This window comes from Naegleria gruberi, assembly GCF_000004985.1.
Source record: "Naegleria gruberi genomic scaffold NAEGRscaffold_3, whole genome shotgun sequence".
NCBI classification, from domain to species: domain Eukaryota; phylum Heterolobosea; class Eutetramitea; order Acrasida; family Naegleriidae; genus Naegleria; species Naegleria gruberi.
The window spans coordinates 688,261-705,223 of NW_003163324.1; the positions used below are offsets into that span (position 1 = coordinate 688,261).

The 16,963-nt window shown below is 35.0% G+C and overlaps 8 protein-coding genes and 1 non-coding gene across 9 annotated transcripts; 4 read left to right on the forward strand and 5 right to left on the reverse strand.

Annotated features, from left to right (window-relative positions):
* Positions 1–465: 465 nt before the first annotated feature.
* On the reverse strand, positions 466–1,170 carry NAEGRDRAFT_45788 (uncharacterized protein; the record flags this gene model as incomplete). The annotated part of the gene is made up of 1 exon (XM_002682496.1): positions 466–1,170. One exon carries the CDS (start codon positions 1,168–1,170, stop codon positions 466–468), a length of 705 nt encoding a protein of 234 aa, XP_002682542.1.
* A 60-nt stretch (positions 1,171–1,230) lies between these two features.
* NAEGRDRAFT_37549 (mitochondrial sulfite oxidase) lies at positions 1,231–3,122 on the reverse strand. Its single transcript, XM_002682497.1, has one exon. It carries the CDS (start codon positions 2,593–2,595, stop codon positions 1,264–1,266), a length of 1,332 nt encoding a protein of 443 aa, XP_002682543.1. The 5' UTR covers positions 2,596–3,122; the 3' UTR covers positions 1,231–1,263.
* A 210-nt stretch (positions 3,123–3,332) lies between these two features.
* On the reverse strand, positions 3,333–3,406 carry NAEGRDRAFT_t31. The gene has a single exon. It is a non-coding gene; the product is annotated as a tRNA-Arg (tRNA).
* Positions 3,407–3,739: 333 nt separating this feature from the next.
* On the forward strand, positions 3,740–5,779 carry NAEGRDRAFT_45790 (uncharacterized protein; the record flags this gene model as incomplete). The annotated part of the gene is made up of 2 exons (XM_002682279.1): positions 3,740–3,978; positions 4,138–5,779. The coding sequence occupies 2 exons, from the start codon at positions 3,740–3,742 to the stop codon at positions 5,777–5,779; spliced, it is 1,881 nt and encodes a 626-aa protein (XP_002682325.1).
* Positions 5,780–6,064: 285 nt separating this feature from the next.
* NAEGRDRAFT_82916 (serine C-palmitoyltransferase) lies at positions 6,065–7,771 on the forward strand. Its single transcript, XM_002682280.1, has one exon. The coding sequence runs from the start codon at positions 6,209–6,211 to the stop codon at positions 7,682–7,684; it is 1,476 nt and encodes a 491-aa protein (XP_002682326.1). The 5' UTR covers positions 6,065–6,208; the 3' UTR covers positions 7,685–7,771.
* An 84-nt stretch (positions 7,772–7,855) lies between these two features.
* Positions 7,856–8,995, reverse strand: NAEGRDRAFT_62436 (uncharacterized protein; the record flags this gene model as incomplete). Its single annotated transcript, XM_002682498.1, has 1 exon — positions 7,856–8,995. The coding sequence occupies one exon, from the start codon at positions 8,993–8,995 to the stop codon at positions 7,856–7,858; it is 1,140 nt and encodes a 379-aa protein (XP_002682544.1).
* A 564-nt stretch (positions 8,996–9,559) lies between these two features.
* NAEGRDRAFT_45793 (uncharacterized protein) lies at positions 9,560–10,579 on the reverse strand (the record flags this gene model as incomplete). Its single annotated transcript, XM_002682499.1, has 1 exon — positions 9,560–10,579. One exon carries the CDS (start codon positions 10,577–10,579, stop codon positions 9,560–9,562), a length of 1,020 nt encoding a protein of 339 aa, XP_002682545.1.
* A 470-nt stretch (positions 10,580–11,049) lies between these two features.
* On the forward strand, positions 11,050–12,749 carry NAEGRDRAFT_1152 (uncharacterized protein; the record flags this gene model as incomplete). Its single annotated transcript, XM_002682281.1, has 4 exons — positions 11,050–11,295; positions 11,352–11,451; positions 11,512–12,199; positions 12,248–12,749. Coding segments are annotated over 4 exons (1,536 nt in total), but the record flags the coding sequence as incomplete, so codon positions are not given.
* Positions 12,750–12,981: 232 nt separating this feature from the next.
* Positions 12,982–13,740, forward strand: NAEGRDRAFT_29888 (uncharacterized protein; the record flags this gene model as incomplete). The annotated part of the gene is made up of 1 exon (XM_002682282.1): positions 12,982–13,740. A coding segment is annotated over one exon (759 nt), but the record flags the coding sequence as incomplete, so codon positions are not given.
* Between the last annotated feature and the right edge of the window lie 3,223 nt (positions 13,741–16,963).

The window sequence follows — 16,963 nt, forward strand, 5'->3', positions numbered from 1 at the left end:
AACAACGACTGAAGATTGTTGCTTGGCAGCTGCTTCTTCATCATCTAATTCTATTATTGAGAAGTTACTCTTAACTGATGCTGAAGCTATTAAGAAATCTATTATTTAATTATGAGTGATAGACGGTGGGCATGGACTGAGGTGAACAATAGTCAATTCACAAACAGGCCTATCTATTTCCACAACAGCTCCATATTAAAAAACTTTAATAATTTAATTCATTCCTCTTAACCTAACAGATCAATGAGTGATTGTGTTTTGGCCAGTGAGTTCTTAAGAAATATTAATATCTAAAGATTGGTTTGAGAATTGTCTGATTTTGCCCTTTTGTTGGTAGGTACACTAGCAGTCTTTCTTTTTCTTATGGGAGGTTTCCTTAATTTTAATTGTTTGATTGAGTTAGTAGAATCAAGTTTAACATCTTGTGAGCTTGACTTTATTAAATACAAAAAACTCTCTCGAAAATTAATTCTTTGCCCTGGCATATTTCTTAAGCATAGTTTCAGGCACACGAAGTCCATTGGCTACGTGCCAATCTGCTAATTCCTTGTTAGTTAAAACAGTATAAGCTTCCGATATCAAAGTCATTTTCTTTACACATTCTTCACATCCAGGATTACGATCAGGATGCCACTTTTTTGTTTGTTCTCTGTGGGCTCTCTTGATAACCTTGGCATTGGCATTTCGTGGTACTTCCAAAAGTTGATAATAATCAATTTCCTCTAAATCGTGTACAGTTTGGAAGAAGAATACATTTTCTGTTAACTTGAGATAAGCAACAAAGGCAATCATGGCAATAATGATGGTCATCATTACTTGAGCAAAACTGAGTTTCAAATAACGATTTCCAAAATAGAAACAACAACAGAAAACTTTGTAAGATGTTGAAGCATCTTCATCTCCTTCCTTCTTTGCTTTAGAAAATCCACCTCCGATTCTTTTTCTCTTAATTCCGTGAGGATGATAAGTGATACTATTTTCAAATGCCATGTTTTTAGCATGATTTGGATCTACAGCTTGTGAGTAGGCTTGAGCATCATCAGATATGAGTGTACGAGCTGTTTCGTGAAATAAACGGTCTTCCAATATGACGTGTAATTTTTGTTCCTTGAGAATGGCATCCTCATCAGTGGCTCCCGATGATTGTATTTCCTTCTTCGTTTTGGCCATTTTTTTAAATTTATTTTTTGATTTTTTTTAAAATTAAGAAATTAATGCAATCAGATCGTTATGAATGTATTCACTCAATTAGTATTGAAAAATTTATTCCTTCTTATTCTCAATTGAGACATTAACACAATGCCAAGTATTATTGAGAATTCCTCTAATATTCCAAATACTCTTAACATCTTCAGGTTGTACATTGTAAGCTGTATCAACTGCCTTGGAGCAGAGTTTAAGTTTTCCTTCCGTAATGTCCTTTTCAGAGAGTGGAACTTCAACTTGCCACAATGTCCATCCATAATTTCTATTATATTTGAGTGGTTCTCTTTCTAATTGAGCTGTATGCCAAGTAGTTCCATTATCTGTTGTAATGTCAACTCTTTCAATACCATTTCCAGAACCTGCCAAGGCATAACCCTTCACAACTATGGTTTCAGAATCAGATGCAATTCTAGAATCTGGCGAAGGAACACAGATTGCTGATTGAACTGGAGCATCATGAACTGCACTTGATTTGGAAAAGTCTGCATTATCCCAATCTGTAGATGGTGAAAATGTTTTGTAATCTTTTTGTTGCCATACAGATTGACTCTCTTGTTCAGACAAGATAATTTTGGATAACCATTTGACATTTCTTGCACCAATAGCTCCTGGTACAATGGCTCTGATTGGGAAACCATGATCAATTGGGATATCTTCTCCATTCATTTTGAATGCCAACAAGACATCTGCCTTATTAGATAAGGCTCTATCTGCTGGAATTGAAGTGGCATATGTGGAAATTCCATCAGTATCAGCTCCAACAAATTCTACATGTTTGACTTTTCCATCTTGTAAAATCTTATCCTCAGTAATTCCATAGGCCTCCAAAATATCGACAAGTTTAACACCAGTCCACATGGCATTACCAACTGCTGCATTGGTCCAACCGAGACCTCTTGGTGCCTTGTAGCAAGACATTTCAGTTCTTCTATTACCAGCACATTGCAAGGCAACAGTTAAGGTGTGTTGTTTGAATTTTTCACCATTCTTCAAATCATCTAAAGTGAGTTTAATTGGACCATCTTTCAAAGTTTCACCAGTAATTTCCAAAACATAGGTTGATGGATCAATACTTGGCACTGGTAAATGGTTTCTAATAAAGAATAACTCATTTGGAGTAATGTACTTATCACAAAGGAGAGTAGGTGGAGTTTCAGCATTGAATGGCTTTTGCATATTCACAACAAGAATTGGATTTCTTGCAGGATCATTGGCATAAATATCATTGGAATTACTTTTCTGTTGCTCAAATTGTTCTTTCAGCTTTTTGGCATCTTCTGGATGTAATTCTCCAATCTTATACTGAGACAATATCTCATAAACTTCCTTAGTGTGATGCTGTCTGTAAATTTCCCAGAATGGTTCAATGGATTTACCAGCGGCTAACATAATCTTGTCGGTGCCACCAGGGTGGCCTTCAATAAACTCTGTGACATTATAGACACCTCCTTTAAAGATAACCCAAATACCATTTTGAAGAGAGTTATGATTTGCAACTTGATCCAAAGTAAAATATTGAGTATTTTCCAAATTGCTTTCTTGTGTTGCTTCCTCTTCTGCATTGATGTAAACAATTAAATTATTGTCATCTGACTTGAGCAGTGTTGCTCCGACAGTTCCAATCGATGCAAACAAAATCAATGCTAACAACGACTTGGGAATATTAAATTGTGGTAATTTTTCATTAGAGGATGACGATTTGTATTCTTGATGTTGCTTTTGTGAGTATGAAAAGTGTCTATTGCTATTATTATTATTATTAACAACTAACAAATTGGTATTTTGAACTGATGATTTAGTGCTCCTGTAAGTTGTTATTGTGGATGACCCTTGAGCTATTTTCAAAAGATTGGAAGCGTGGTGATGATTCTTTCGGAAGCAGGATTGAATCGAGCTTAGTTTTGGTATTAATTTCGACATTTTTTTGTGGCTGAAATATGTTTGGTGGATAATTGGTCGAGAACATGTTTTGGTATCAGAGACAGAAATTACAATAATGTGCGTTTAAAGAAATTATTGTAATAAGGAAATGATTGACTTGTTTCAAGTTACTAACATTATCAAATATGGAGCTCTACAACATGTTGTTGCTAGGCCTTCTGAAAAAACAAAAACACAAAAGAAATTACCGACAATGGGGCTCGAACCCACGACCCCAGGATTAGAAGTCCTGTGCTCTATCCAACTGAGCTATGACGGCTTGCGGATCAAAAAGAAAATATTTCTAATAAATTTACAAAGAATTGTCTTGAAACCGTTACGGATTTGAAAAACAGAGAGAAATAACAGTAATCATATTAAAAAAAATGAGCAACGTTTTGGTAGAATACTCGCTTAGTAAATCAATGTAAGTTTGATGAAAAACACGAAAGCCTTAATGTTATAATAAGCGATGCAAAATTAGAGGAGCATAGAAAAAAGCTGGCTAAGCATAAGGAATGGCTATTATCTGATAGCCAAAGATCTCCCAGACCATCTTCAGATTCATCATTCAACGTGGATTTATCTTCACAAAGAAAGATTAAGAACATTGATGGTAGGTATTGTAAATTTTTCAACAAAACCTCAACAACAACAAAAAGATGGAGAAAGTGTGGAAGCAATCATCAACAAGTTGAAATTAAATGCCTCTGCAATTTCAGACTCCGACGACGAGAATGAAGGATCTCTCTCTTCGCGATCCAGAAACTCTGGAAGGGGGGAACCTATTGAGGAGAAGCTTATACAAAAAGGAAAGGAAATGGAAGACAAAAAGGAACAGCTAAGGGATAGGTACTTTAGTGAGGTATGTGTGTTATTACTAATTTTGTTGATTATTGATATCTTTTCCGAATAGAATACCTTCCAGCCAAATATAAGTGATTTATCTAGGAGAATAGCAAAGTAAGTTCACCAATTTGAAATGCATTAAGGTGATTAACATGATTTCAGTAATAACTCTAATCTAATGGAAAGATTCGAGGAAAAGGAAAGATTAAGAAAAGATAATATTGAAAATCAAAGGCAAGAAATAAGTGAAGAGCTTTCTTTCAAGCCTGCGATTTCGAAATTAGGACAAAGTATGCGAGGAAGGGAGGATGTGAATGAAATCAATAGAGCTTGGGAAAGAGAACGAGATGAGAAGCTCAACAGACTGAGAGAAATGAAAGAGGAGAAGGAAATGGTTGAAGAGGTTTTCAAACCAAAACTTAATCCTAGAACCCTTAAAATTATAAATAAGAAAAAAGCGAAAGATAACAATTTGTCTCTTGAAGAATCTTTTGAAAGGAAGGAATTCTTGAGACAGCAACGAGTTGCAGAAATGACTGAAGATTATTTTGGACAAATTGCCCCAATGACACCCAAGATTACAGCCCAGGCAGCTAAAATTATGAGAGATGGAAGTGTCACTGATCGTCTTTACCAATTGAGCTTTAAAATGAATGAGAAGAAGCAAGAAATTTCAATGCAACAATTAGAAGAAGAAAAGAGACTCTACGATTTCAATCCAAAGATTAACTTGACAGATATAGAAAGAGATGACACTGTATATGAAGACTTATTCCACAAGGAGGAACACTTTCGAATGAAGAGGTACGAAAGATTGGAAAAGTTGCTTGAAAGAGAGAATATGCTCCACTATCCAAAAATTAATCCAGTTTCTGAAGAAATTGCTTCAAGACTTCCAGTTTCATCAAAGGAGAGACTTCTGATAAGACCAGAAAAGAAGGATTCACCAAACAAATTGAACCTTAGCTTTAAACCACAGATCAATGAAAAATCAAAATTAATTGAGGAAGAAAAACCAAGAAATGAAGATAGAATCACGCAACTGCTAAACTTTGAAAAGAAGAAGAAGCAAGCAATTGAGGAAAAGAGAAAAGAAAAGTGTGAAAAGGAAATGGAAGAATGCACTTTTAGACCATCCATTTCTGCAATCCCAAGTAAGAATCTTAACAAATCTTTCAACGATCGGGTTGTATCTTGGGACAATAAGAGGAAAGCCCGAATGGAAAAGGAAAGAAGAGAGAAATCTGTTCAAGAAATGAGAGAATGTACTTTTAAACCAGTAATAGAAAGAATGAAGCCTGATGAATTTTCAAAGAGTATGGGAGAAGAGAGTGCAATTGAACCTGTTGGTTTTGATGATTTTGTTCAAAGACAAGTTGAGGCTCGTGAAAAGAAGAAGAATTCAGTTCGTGAAATCAAGTATGGAGAAAATTGGAAGAATGAAATTACAGTACCAAAGGAATTTACATTCAACCAAAAAACCTCCCAAATCAAAGCTCTTCGTAAACCAATGACACCTCAAACATCTAAGATATTAGAATCTGAGGAAATAGACAGATTAGAAGAATCGTTTAATGACATTTATGACCAAAATTTATCAAATCTTGACACTTCAGATTTCCTTCCTCAAGGACTTTTCTCAACTAGAAGTACACATGGCTTTTTGGAATTTGCTTCCATACCTCAACCAACTCCAAGTGGATTGAAATTGGAAGACATTGCAGAAAGTAACGAATATGATAGTCACTTTGATTTGACATCTCCTTCTGATGAGTGGCTGAAGAGAAGCATGCTAAAAGAATAATTGTAGTTTTAATAAGAAATTCTTACAAAATAGTAAGGAATAAAAATGAATGGCGAAATTGTTTTTCAATCTCAGTAAACGTTGGTCAATCTCTTTGATAAGGAAATCATGATGGAAGGGTTTTTCACATTAGCCACCTTCCTCATCAACGATATTTGTTTGCCGTTGTTACAAAACACAACCCAATGCGGACAATGGCTGTGTAATCTTCATTTTAAAATTCTTTCTCCTCAACGGTAACTCATAAGAACGACAAAGTGCTTGGCGCCCATTTTCGCACCCAAAACATAATCCAAACCAAAAAAATATCCGTGAGTGTGATTGGTTTACCCCTGATAAATTGTTGCTTACACCTTTGTCCTGGTTTTAAAATCACACTACCCGAATTACTTTTTAAAAACAAAACCTCTAGTTTAATAGACATACAATATGACTCATTGTGATATCTCATCGTGGGTTCTCATTACCACATACCTCAACTATGCTGTCCTCATCCTTTTGGGACAAATCCGTGACTTTTTCCATGAATTATTTATTGGTTCTATCCATCAAACACCAAAAGGATTTGCTCCTCTTGTTCATTCATACGAAGACCTCTATACTCGTAGACTCTATCGTCGTATTTGTGATTGTTGGAATAGACCAATCTCTAGCAGACCAGGTGCTTACATTGATGTTATGAAACGTGTCTCTAACGACTACAACAAGACCATTCAAATTACCGATGATAGAATTCATTGTTTAAATCTTGCTAGTTACAATTATTTGGGCTTTGCTGATAGTCCAAAGCACGTTCTTGATGATGTGCTCAAGAGCATTGATCAATATGGTCCTGCTTCCGCTTCTGCTTATGGAGATTTTGGTTATTCTAAAATTCACAAGGAATTGGAAGATATGACTGCCAAGTTTGTTGGAAAGGAAGATTCTATTGTTTTCTCTATGGGTTTTGCTACTAACAGTACTACCATCCCATTGTTGGCACCAACACCTGATTGTTTAATTATTAGTGACCAATTGAATCACACTAGTATTGTTGCTGGTGTCAGATCTACTGGTGGTGCTAAAGTTACTGTTTTTAAACACAATGACATGGATCACTTGGAAAAGATTGTCAGAAAGAGTATTATTGAAGGACAACCTGTAACTCATAGACCTTGGAAGAAGATTATCATTATCGTTGAAGGTATTTACAGTATGGAAGGAGAAATTGTCAATTTGAAGCGTGCTGTTGAAATCAAGAAGAAGTATGGTTGTTATTTGTATGTTGATGAAGCCCACTCTATTGGTGCTCTTGGTAAGAATGGAAGAGGTGTCTGTGATTACTGTGGAGTTTCACCTGCTGATGTGGATATTTTGATGGGTACTTTTACTAAGAGTTTTGGAAGTGTTGGAGGATACATTGCTGCAGATAAGGAAGTTATTACTTATCTTAGAAAGAACAGTTATGGTCTTGTTTATGGTAGTAGTTTACCTATTCCATGTGCTCAACAAGCTCTCTCTGCTCTTAAGGTTATTACTGGTGATGATGGTACTGACATTGGTAAGACTAAGCTCTTCCAACTTAATGATACTTCTAACTATCTCAGAGAAGGTCTTAAGAAGCTCGGATTTGAAGTTATCAGTGATGTTGACTCACCTGTCATTATTACCATGTTATACAATCCTGCTAAGATGCCAGCATTCTCTAGAATGAGTCTTGAACAAGGTATTGCTGTTGTCGTTGTTGGTGCTCCAGCTTGTGACACACTCTGCTCAAGAGTTCGTTTCTGCGTTTCTGCTGCTCACACTAGAGAAGATGTCGATAAAGCTCTTAAGAAGTTAGACGTGGTTGGTACTTGGACTGGAACAAAGTACAAGGTATTCGAAAGCCAACTTGTAAATGACTTGTACCAATTGGTTATGTAAAAATTTTAAACAACAATACAATACAATATGGATTGAGTAGATCCATGTTACGAATAATCTGTAAAATTATAAAATAGAGTTTCAAAATTTTTGTTTAATTTTGGAAATGTTGAAAAAAATACAAATTTAGAAATATTTAACATATTTTGGAAATGTTGAAACGTTTTTTATTTACTTTTGACCAACTTGTTCAGCAACTTCTTCAGCGAAAGATTTCTTTGCTTGGTAAGCCATACCTTCACCAACCTTCATTCTAATAAAATCAACAACTTCAATACCTTCTTCTTTCAAAAATTGTTGAACTGACATCTTTTGATCTAAAACCCAAGGTTGAAGCAACAAGACATGGTCAGCAAGGAATTGCTTATTCAATTGACCTTCAATCATCATATTCAAAATGTTTTGTGGTTTTGGCTTATATTCCTTACCAGCTTCTTCAGCCTTCTTCTTTTCTTCCATATTTTGTTCCTCGAGTCTCTTGATTAATAATTCACGTTCATGAGACAAAACTTCAGCTGGAACTTGATCCTTTGTTAAATAATTTGGACCCATACCACAAATGTGCATGGCAATTTGTCTACCAGCAGATTGTAATTGTTCAGCAGTCTTGGTTGAATTTGGAGCAGCTTTAACAATGACAAAAGCACCAACACCACCAATCTTTGAGGTCTTACTATTATGAAGATATCCAACTAATTGAGATGAGGAATCGATATTATTAATGAATTTAACTCTTCTGGCCTTTACATTTTCACGTAAAACAGCAACAAGTTCAGTGAATTTTTGTTTGATTGAAACTCCATTTTCAAAAAGTGCTGAATTTTCAGCAACTTGTTGATTGAATGATTGTTCATCTTGTTCAACTGAATATTCATTCTTTTCAAACTTTGATTTTACCAAAACATCCAAACATTCGTCAACAACACCCTTGAAAACATCCGAGTTAATAACAAAGTCAGTTTCACTGTTAACTTCAAAGAGAACACCTCTTTCATTACCATTTTGTTGAATACCAATAATACCTTCTTGTGTAGATCTTGCTGATTTCTTAGCAGCTGTTTGAAGACCTTTTTGTCTGAGCCATTCCTTAGCCTTTTTAATATCATTATCACTTTCTTCGAGGGCTTTTCTAACTTGTCCTAAAGGAGCATCAGTTTCGGCTCTCAATTGTTTGATAAGTTCCGTTGGTGGAGCTCTCAAGAAATTAGTACAAGTAAACATGGATCTAGTAGTGGTAACACCATTACAAATCATCATATTTTGCTTGCCACACAAGACTGAAGGAACTCTGCTGCAGATACGTTTCATCATTTTTTTTCAAATTTTATTTAATTTCTCAATTTTTCAATTCAATCAATTTTTTCCATTTTCTTTGCTTTTGGTCATTAAACACTTCGGGATAGGGAGTTTTGAATTTGTTGTTACGAGTTGTAGAATTGAATCATAGTACATTCATCACTTATAAAATAGCAAGTTATTGTAGTTAGTGTAATATGTTTTCATATTCAATCATAATATTATCACAATCACAAATAATTAATTATCGGAAGAGGGTGATGTTTGCTTCTTTTTAAAGTAAGCTACGGAACGATCGACCATAAAGTCTAATCCAACGAAAATAGAGGCAGCCAATGCTAGATTCTTTCCGAGATGAGACATTTTAATGTTGGAGAGTGAATAGTTTCCAGTGGCTTGCTTTGATTGAAATAGAGTCAAGATACCACCAACTGCAAGACCTTGTTGGGCACTATAAACGTATGGATGCCTTTTGGAGAATGGCAAATTCTCTACAGATTCCGTTGTGGTGTTATTACTTTCAGACATTTTTTAGTAAATTATTAAAAATTGTAAAATATTGATTAAACACTGATTGGTTTAATTGAATTTTTGAAGTGGAGTTGGAGCACTATAATAATGAGAGAACCACTTATTGAGTGCATCTTGGGCTGCTTTTTGTTCAGCAATCTTTTTAGTTTGTCCAGTTCCTTCTCCAATGACATCATTATCAACATAGACATGAACTGTGACAAATCTCTTTTCGTCTTTGGAAACTTCCTTGTATTGTACTGTTTTATGAGCATGTTCATGCATTTCACCAGTTCGTACCATCTGAGCTAATTGAGTTTTTGGATCAAAATATTGTAACATGGCTGTAATATCAATACTCTGAGCAATGAGATTCCTCACAATGAATTTTCTAGCTTCCATCAATCCATGTTGTTCAAAGAGTGCTCCAACCATTCTATAAATTGAAAATACTAAAAGTGAATCCAAATTATTTCTTTCAATATTCAATCCACTTCCTGTAACTTCTGAATCAATTGGAGGATTATCCAAATCACTATCATCTCTATTATTCAAATTATTTGATGAAGCAACCAAAGTCAGTGAGGATGACAATAAACCATCCAATTTTAAACTCTTTGCCACTTGAACAATGGTTCTATTCTTTAAAAACTCTAAAGTGGCCATCACAAGATGATCATGAGTGAGATTAGGAAAGTGAGCAAACAAGTAATCAGCTACACACAATGCAGTTACATTTCTTCCAACAAAATTCAATCGAGAACCTTCCGATGACAAACCTCTTGTTTGAACAATGGAAGTGAGAAGAGTTTTATCATCAAGAGGGAGTGGAATTTCATTTTCAATACACAACTTTTTAAAAGACTCTACAATAATTGCTGTTTTTTCATCGAGTATTCTTTGTTCTTGTCTCTTATTATTATTTGTCAAATTGGTATGATAACAACATGTTGTTAATCCCGATAAAGCTGGGAAATGTTCACAGTGATGATACTGATGATGATGATTTGTTGTTGAATTATTGAAATTAACTCTGGAGAATATTACATTTCTTGAGGATGTTGTGGTAGAAGATAAAATTCTTCTCATCATGAGTTTGCAAGTTGTTGAAGTTTTCATTATTTTTATTCTTTGTTTCAATCAAATTAAAACTCTCACAACAATCATCTCTTTGAATACTTTCAAATTTTGAATATTAATATTTTGTTAATGGAAATTCTTGTTCTTGTTTACTTGATGGATTCACATGAGCTGTGGATTACAAAGCCATTATCGTTCATTAAATCTTCATGTACGATAGATTTGAAAAAAACATGTCAACTATACAAACCGAAGATCAATCGATCCTTGCTAAATTCTTGACTTGGTTTTCATCAGCATCCTCTGGAGATGACAACAGTACTAGTATTGCAACTAATTGGATCAAAGTTGGTGAAAGATCTCTATTGATCTTTCTACTTGCAAATTTCATCCTAAAGACATTCACGAACAGGAAGGAAAATGATCAATCTCTCTTCAAGTCAATTACAATGTCTTTGGCTAATTCAAAGGTGGGACAAAAACTAATTGGTAGTGAAATTGAGAAGGAGGTAAAGAAGAGTGTTTCCGAAATGTTTAAAACTAAAGCTCCATCTCAACGATTGACCTTTCCTGGGAAGGCCAGTTCTCAAGCCGAGATTGAACAATATTTACAATCACTGAAAGAATTGGATGCCAAAACAAAGGAAGGAAAAGTCTTTGCTTTTGTCTATCATTTATCGGAGGGTCATGATGAATTTGTTACAAAGATGCACAACATGTTTATTGTGAGTTTTCTTTCTCATTATTTCAATATAATTTTGATTCATTATTGCTACAATAGAATACTAATTGTCTATCACCAATGGCATTCCAATCTTTGAGACAAATGGAAATTGAATTGGTTGAGATGACCTCTGATCTTTTTCATGGACATGATGAATGTAAGGAAAATGAAATACTTCCTCATTCATTTCACAGAGATTTTCTCCATAAGGATGTAGTTGGATCAGTGTCGAGTGGTGGAACAGAATCTCTCTTGTTAATGCTCAAGGCCTATCGTGACTTTTTCACAAACTATCACGAAGAGTACAAGAAGATAATGTCTGAAAAGTATCCTGAAAAGAAGGATGAAATTAACAATTTTCAAGGTCCTTTCGAAGTGATTGTTTGTACCAGTGTCCATCCAGCTGTCAATAAGGGAGCTCATTATTTTGGATTGAAACTTGTTGAGGTTGAGGTGGATAGAACAACATTTACCATGCATCCAGAATCTGTTGAAAAGGCTTTCAATCCTGGAAAGACAATTCTCGTAATTGCATCATGTCCTAGTTATCCTCATGGTATTCTTGATCCTATTGAGCAATTGTCCAAGTTGTGTGTTAAATTGGGACCTATTGGATTGCATGTAGATAGTTGTATTGGAGGATATGTAGTTCCATTCATTAATGAGGCAGTCAACCAAGATGTTCTTCCACCATTCGATTTTAGATTATTGGGAGTTACCAGTATTTCAGCTGATTTACACAAATATGGATACTCTTGTAAGGGATCTAGTGTTATCATGTATAGAAATCCAATGATTAGAAAGCAGCAATTCTTTGCCTATGGTGAGTGGAGTGGAGGTCTCTATATCAGTCCAACAATTATGGGAAGTAAAGGAGGTGGTCCTATCGCCTCTTCATATGCAAGGTAAGTTGAATCCATAAGATTGTAAAACTAATTGTCTAAAATTCACAGCTTGAAATTGGTTGGACGTGAAGGATTTGTCAAAGTGACAAGAGAAATGCTCAATACTAGGAAGTACATTCAGAATGCAATTGAAACAGATGAGGTATTATCAAAGTATTTGCAAGTTGTTGGTTCTCCATGTTCTACCATTATTGCCTTCTCCTCAAAGGAAACTCTTTCAAATTTTAGAAATTCACTCACAAAAGAAGAGAAATATGAACCAATCAACATTTTTGCCATTTCAGATAGAATGGAGAAGGAATATGGATGGGATTTACAACGTCAAACTAGACCAGACTCGCTCCATATGACCATCATGCCTCAACACATTGGTTTAGAACAGAAACTTGTTGAAAACTTGAGGGAGTGTGTTTCATATGTTTCAGAACATGGTACGGATTACGATGGAAAGGACAGTGTTGCAATGTACGGTATGATTGCCAATGTAAAGAATCTTTTGAGTGGAGGTGTTGTTGAATTGTTCCTTAAAACATTCCTTGACGAAGTTTATAGAATAAGATACAAGTAATATGAAATGGAACCACTCATTAAATGACACTAAATACTATATTGATAAGTTTGTGGGCCCAATTGCTGAATTGTTGTTAAATTTGTTCTTTGTGGTGATGGGCTATGTGGTTTATTTTACCGCCAAAATACTTTACTGAAAAAACAACTACAAAAAAATGAGCTCAAACCAATTAACGGACGAACAGCTCGAAGCACAACAAGAGCAAAAGGAAATGAAGGAGATTGAAAATCAACTTTCCAAACAACAAGTTGCAGAAAAATTATACGAGAATATTTGTACTCTCGATCATTCGTTCGGATTTGAGAGTCTTAAAAGAAATAATATTCAGTATTTGAAGGAAAATATTGTTATAACAAGTGTTGGTAACACCATACAATTTATTGATATTGCGGAATCAAGATATAGATGGATTAATGTACCCGGTCATGGAGGTATTGGAGCTTTAGCCCTCCATCCTTCGAAAAAGTGGGTTGCTATCGGAGAAAAGAGTAGAGAAAAACCAAATGTATATATTTATGAAATAACAATAGAGTCAGATATTGAGAGTATCTCATTAAAGCCAATTAAAACATTAAAAAATGGTACTTTGAGAGCTTTCTCTTCGATGGCATTCAATTCTAAGGGAAACAGATTGGCTACAGTCGGATCATCTCCCGATTATTTACTCACTATTTGGAATTGGGAACAGGAAAAAATAGCGCTCAGATATAAGGCCTTTGGTCAGGATGTTTATTCTGTTTCATTTTCAGCAACAAGTGAAGGACAGCTTACCACAAGTGGTACAGGGCACATCAAATTTTGGAAAATGGCAAAAACATTTACTGGATTAAAGCTGAAGGGTCAGATTGGTAAATTTGGTAAAATTGATATATCTGATATTTCCAGTTGTGTTGAGCTTCCTGATGGTAAGGTATTGTCTGGCTGTGAGGACGGTTACCTGCTGCTTTGGGATGAGAACCTTATCAAATGTTTGCTCACTAATATGGGTGAAAAATGTCACGAAAAAGGAATTGAAGTTGTAATTTACGATGAAAAAGAGAGTGTTTTTATTACAGGAGGTAATGATGGTTATGTCAGATTTTGGGACTTTAACATGATCGATTCTGCAGAACCAATAGATACAAATAACATAATCTCTATCAGACCAAAAAGACAAATATTTATTGGGGAGGATGTGAGGGTTATTTCATTAATTAGAGAAAATGATATTTGGATTATTCAAGATGCTAATGGAGGATTTTGGAAATATCCATATCTTGAACTTGATGCTCAGGCCATTAAAATATTTAGTTTCCATTCAGGTGCAGTTGGAGGAATGCTTACATCTCCCACTGATCACGTTGCAATTACTGGAGGTGAGGATGGAACATTGAGATTGTTTGATTATTTCTGGGCAAAAAAGGAAGTATACTCTACAAAATTTCAAAGTGGTGTTTCTAAAATGGTTTGGAACCCTTCTTTCCTAGATCAAACAGGAACTGTATTCACTGCAGGTTTTTTAGATGGTTCAGTAAGAGTACTCAGGAGATGTGAAGATTCATTTGCTTTGGTCAGTGTTTTCAAGCCTCATAAGACTAAGGTAAATGATTTTGCCTATTCTAAGGAGGACCATTTATTTGTAAGTTGTGGAGATGATAGCACGGTATTCTTTTTTGATTATACAAAGCAATTCTCTCCAATTGGTTATGCTAAATTTACACAACCAATCAATAGTTTAATGTTTTCTCCTGATAACACTGATTTAATTTTGTTTGCTCAAGATGGCTCAATTTTGCGAATGGAAAAACCTGACTCCTCTCAGATTGATACCTTAAAAACCTTCGAATTCAAACCAATTACAAAGAAGATAAACTATTCACAATACATCAAAAAGGAGGCTCCTCCTAAGAAGGTCAAAAACGATGATGACAGCGATGACGAAGAGGAAATTAAGGAAGAAGTCAGTGAGGAGCAACCAAGTGAAATAGTTTGGGCAAAGATTTCAAAAGCTGGAAATTTAATTATCAGTTTCGAAAGAGGAGAGGGAATTGTAGAATATGACTCGAGTATTTTAACTACCCGTTCTTCAAATGAAATGATTTATCCAAAGCGATATATTTGCGACTACAAATCTGTTTGTACCAGTTTAACATACAGCACAGATGAGAAGTACTTTATCTGTGGTTTTAGAGATGGTTTTGTTTTGTTTATACAGCGAGAAACAATGAAAGAGTTTAGAGGGGAATACTTGCATGATTGTATATTTGGAGAAATAGTGAGTGCCATGACAAGTTTTGATTCTAGCTTCTTGCTCACTGTTGGTAGGGAAGGTTGTTTCTTCAGTCAAAGAGTTCCACAGTACGAAACAAAGCAAGGAGAAAAACCAAACTTGACTTTTGTAGCAGAGGAAAAGGTTGTTGATGATTTATCACCAGGTCAAGCTGTCAGTATTGAAGAAGCAAGGGAGCAAGAAGAACAAAACAAAAAGCAAGCAGCAGCAGAAAAACGAAAAGAAGAGAAAAAGAAGAAGATTCAAATGATTAAGGCCAAGTATATGGAAATTGTAAAAGAAAACGAGAAGAGAGAATCAGACATCAAATTATCGAGAGAAGAACTTCAAGTTGACACAAATTTGAAAGAAAGAGTTTTAGCAAGTAATATGAAAAAGCTTGATGAAACCAGACAAGAAATGGATTGGAACTCTGCCAAGCATGATGTAGCTCTGAAAAAACTAAAAGACCATTTCATCGACTGCTTAGATGTTGAGAGAATAGACCTGAAGGCCTTCAGAAGCGGAAAATCTGTAACCTCTTTTAAAACAAGAAAATTGGACGAGGAGCTGAAAAAGGAAATCGAAAAAGTTCACAAGCTCATTAATGAAGAAATTGGAAGAAAAAGAGCATGGAAAACAATTGGTGATGATTCAATTTCTGCTGTAGAAATCAAAGAAAACAGCACGCCATCAGTTCATTCTTCAAACAATAGAAGAAGAAAAACTGTAATGAATAACTTTGAAAAGCAGGAAATGATGAAGAGAGAAAAGGAGGAAAGACAAAGACAAAGACAGACATTACTAAATAGAAAACCTTCAGAAACCGAAGAAGATCCAGAGGAAATTTCCGAAATCCTGAGAGCACAACAAAACATGGGAGATTATAAATTAAAATCAGCAGATGACTACATTGTTCCTGATGGACAAAGAGTAACCACAGAGAAGAAACTTCGTCAAATTATCCTTTTGCAAGAGAGTATGCACACTCTTAGAATGGTTTTCAATGTTAGATTGTTGGGGTTGAGGGACTTGAAGGTTCGTCTCATTGAAAAGTTCAAGCATTACAATGAGAAAATCCAAGAAATCAATAACAAGATCTGTATTAATGAAAAACTCTACGAACCAGAGCTAATGGACGAAGAGTACCCAGAAAAGAGAGAAAATATTTCAGTCTCTGAGATTGAAAATGACGATCAAGAAAGAGGGGATGATAAGTCGTATGGTAAAAAAGGTGCAAAGACAGTACCAAAGCACAAAGAAAATCAAGACGATCCTAACACATCCAAGCTTTCAGAGCTCGAAAAGGCAGAGAAGGAAGCTGAATTCCAAAGACTTCTCTATGAAAAAAATAGATACTTGAGGAAACAAGACAAACAAATCGAGAGCTTTGATAATGCTATTGAAGATTTGAGAAGAGAAAAATTCAAACTTGATGGTGACCTTAAATCTGCAGACCTAAAGCTTTTGGTATTGTATAGAGAACTCAAGATTTTGAGAGAGTATGAGGTTAAAGACCTTAAAAAGATTCAAGAATTGCTTGTTAAAAAGCAGGAGAAGGCATCAATTCAAAATCAAATTGCTGAATGTCAAGAACAATTAAAGCAAAAGAAAAAGGAAGTTCAACAGATCAAAAAGCAAAAATACTTGATTCAAGAATTCCACACTCTTGTTCCTCAGAATTATCCAGCATATGCCGAACTTTGGAAGCTCTTCACCGGTAACGATCGAGACGATGATGATGAAAATCTTTCAGATGTTGTTTCTACTGATGGAGAAAAGAACAAAATTCCTTCTGGTTGCACCGAAGAACTCTATCATCAAATATTTGATTTGAAAGTTAGAAGAATTGAACAAGAAAAAGCTCTTAACTCAATTGACAAGGCAGCAAAAAGCATTAAAACAAAGAGAGAAGGTTTTCAAAAAATTGAAGCAAACATCATCA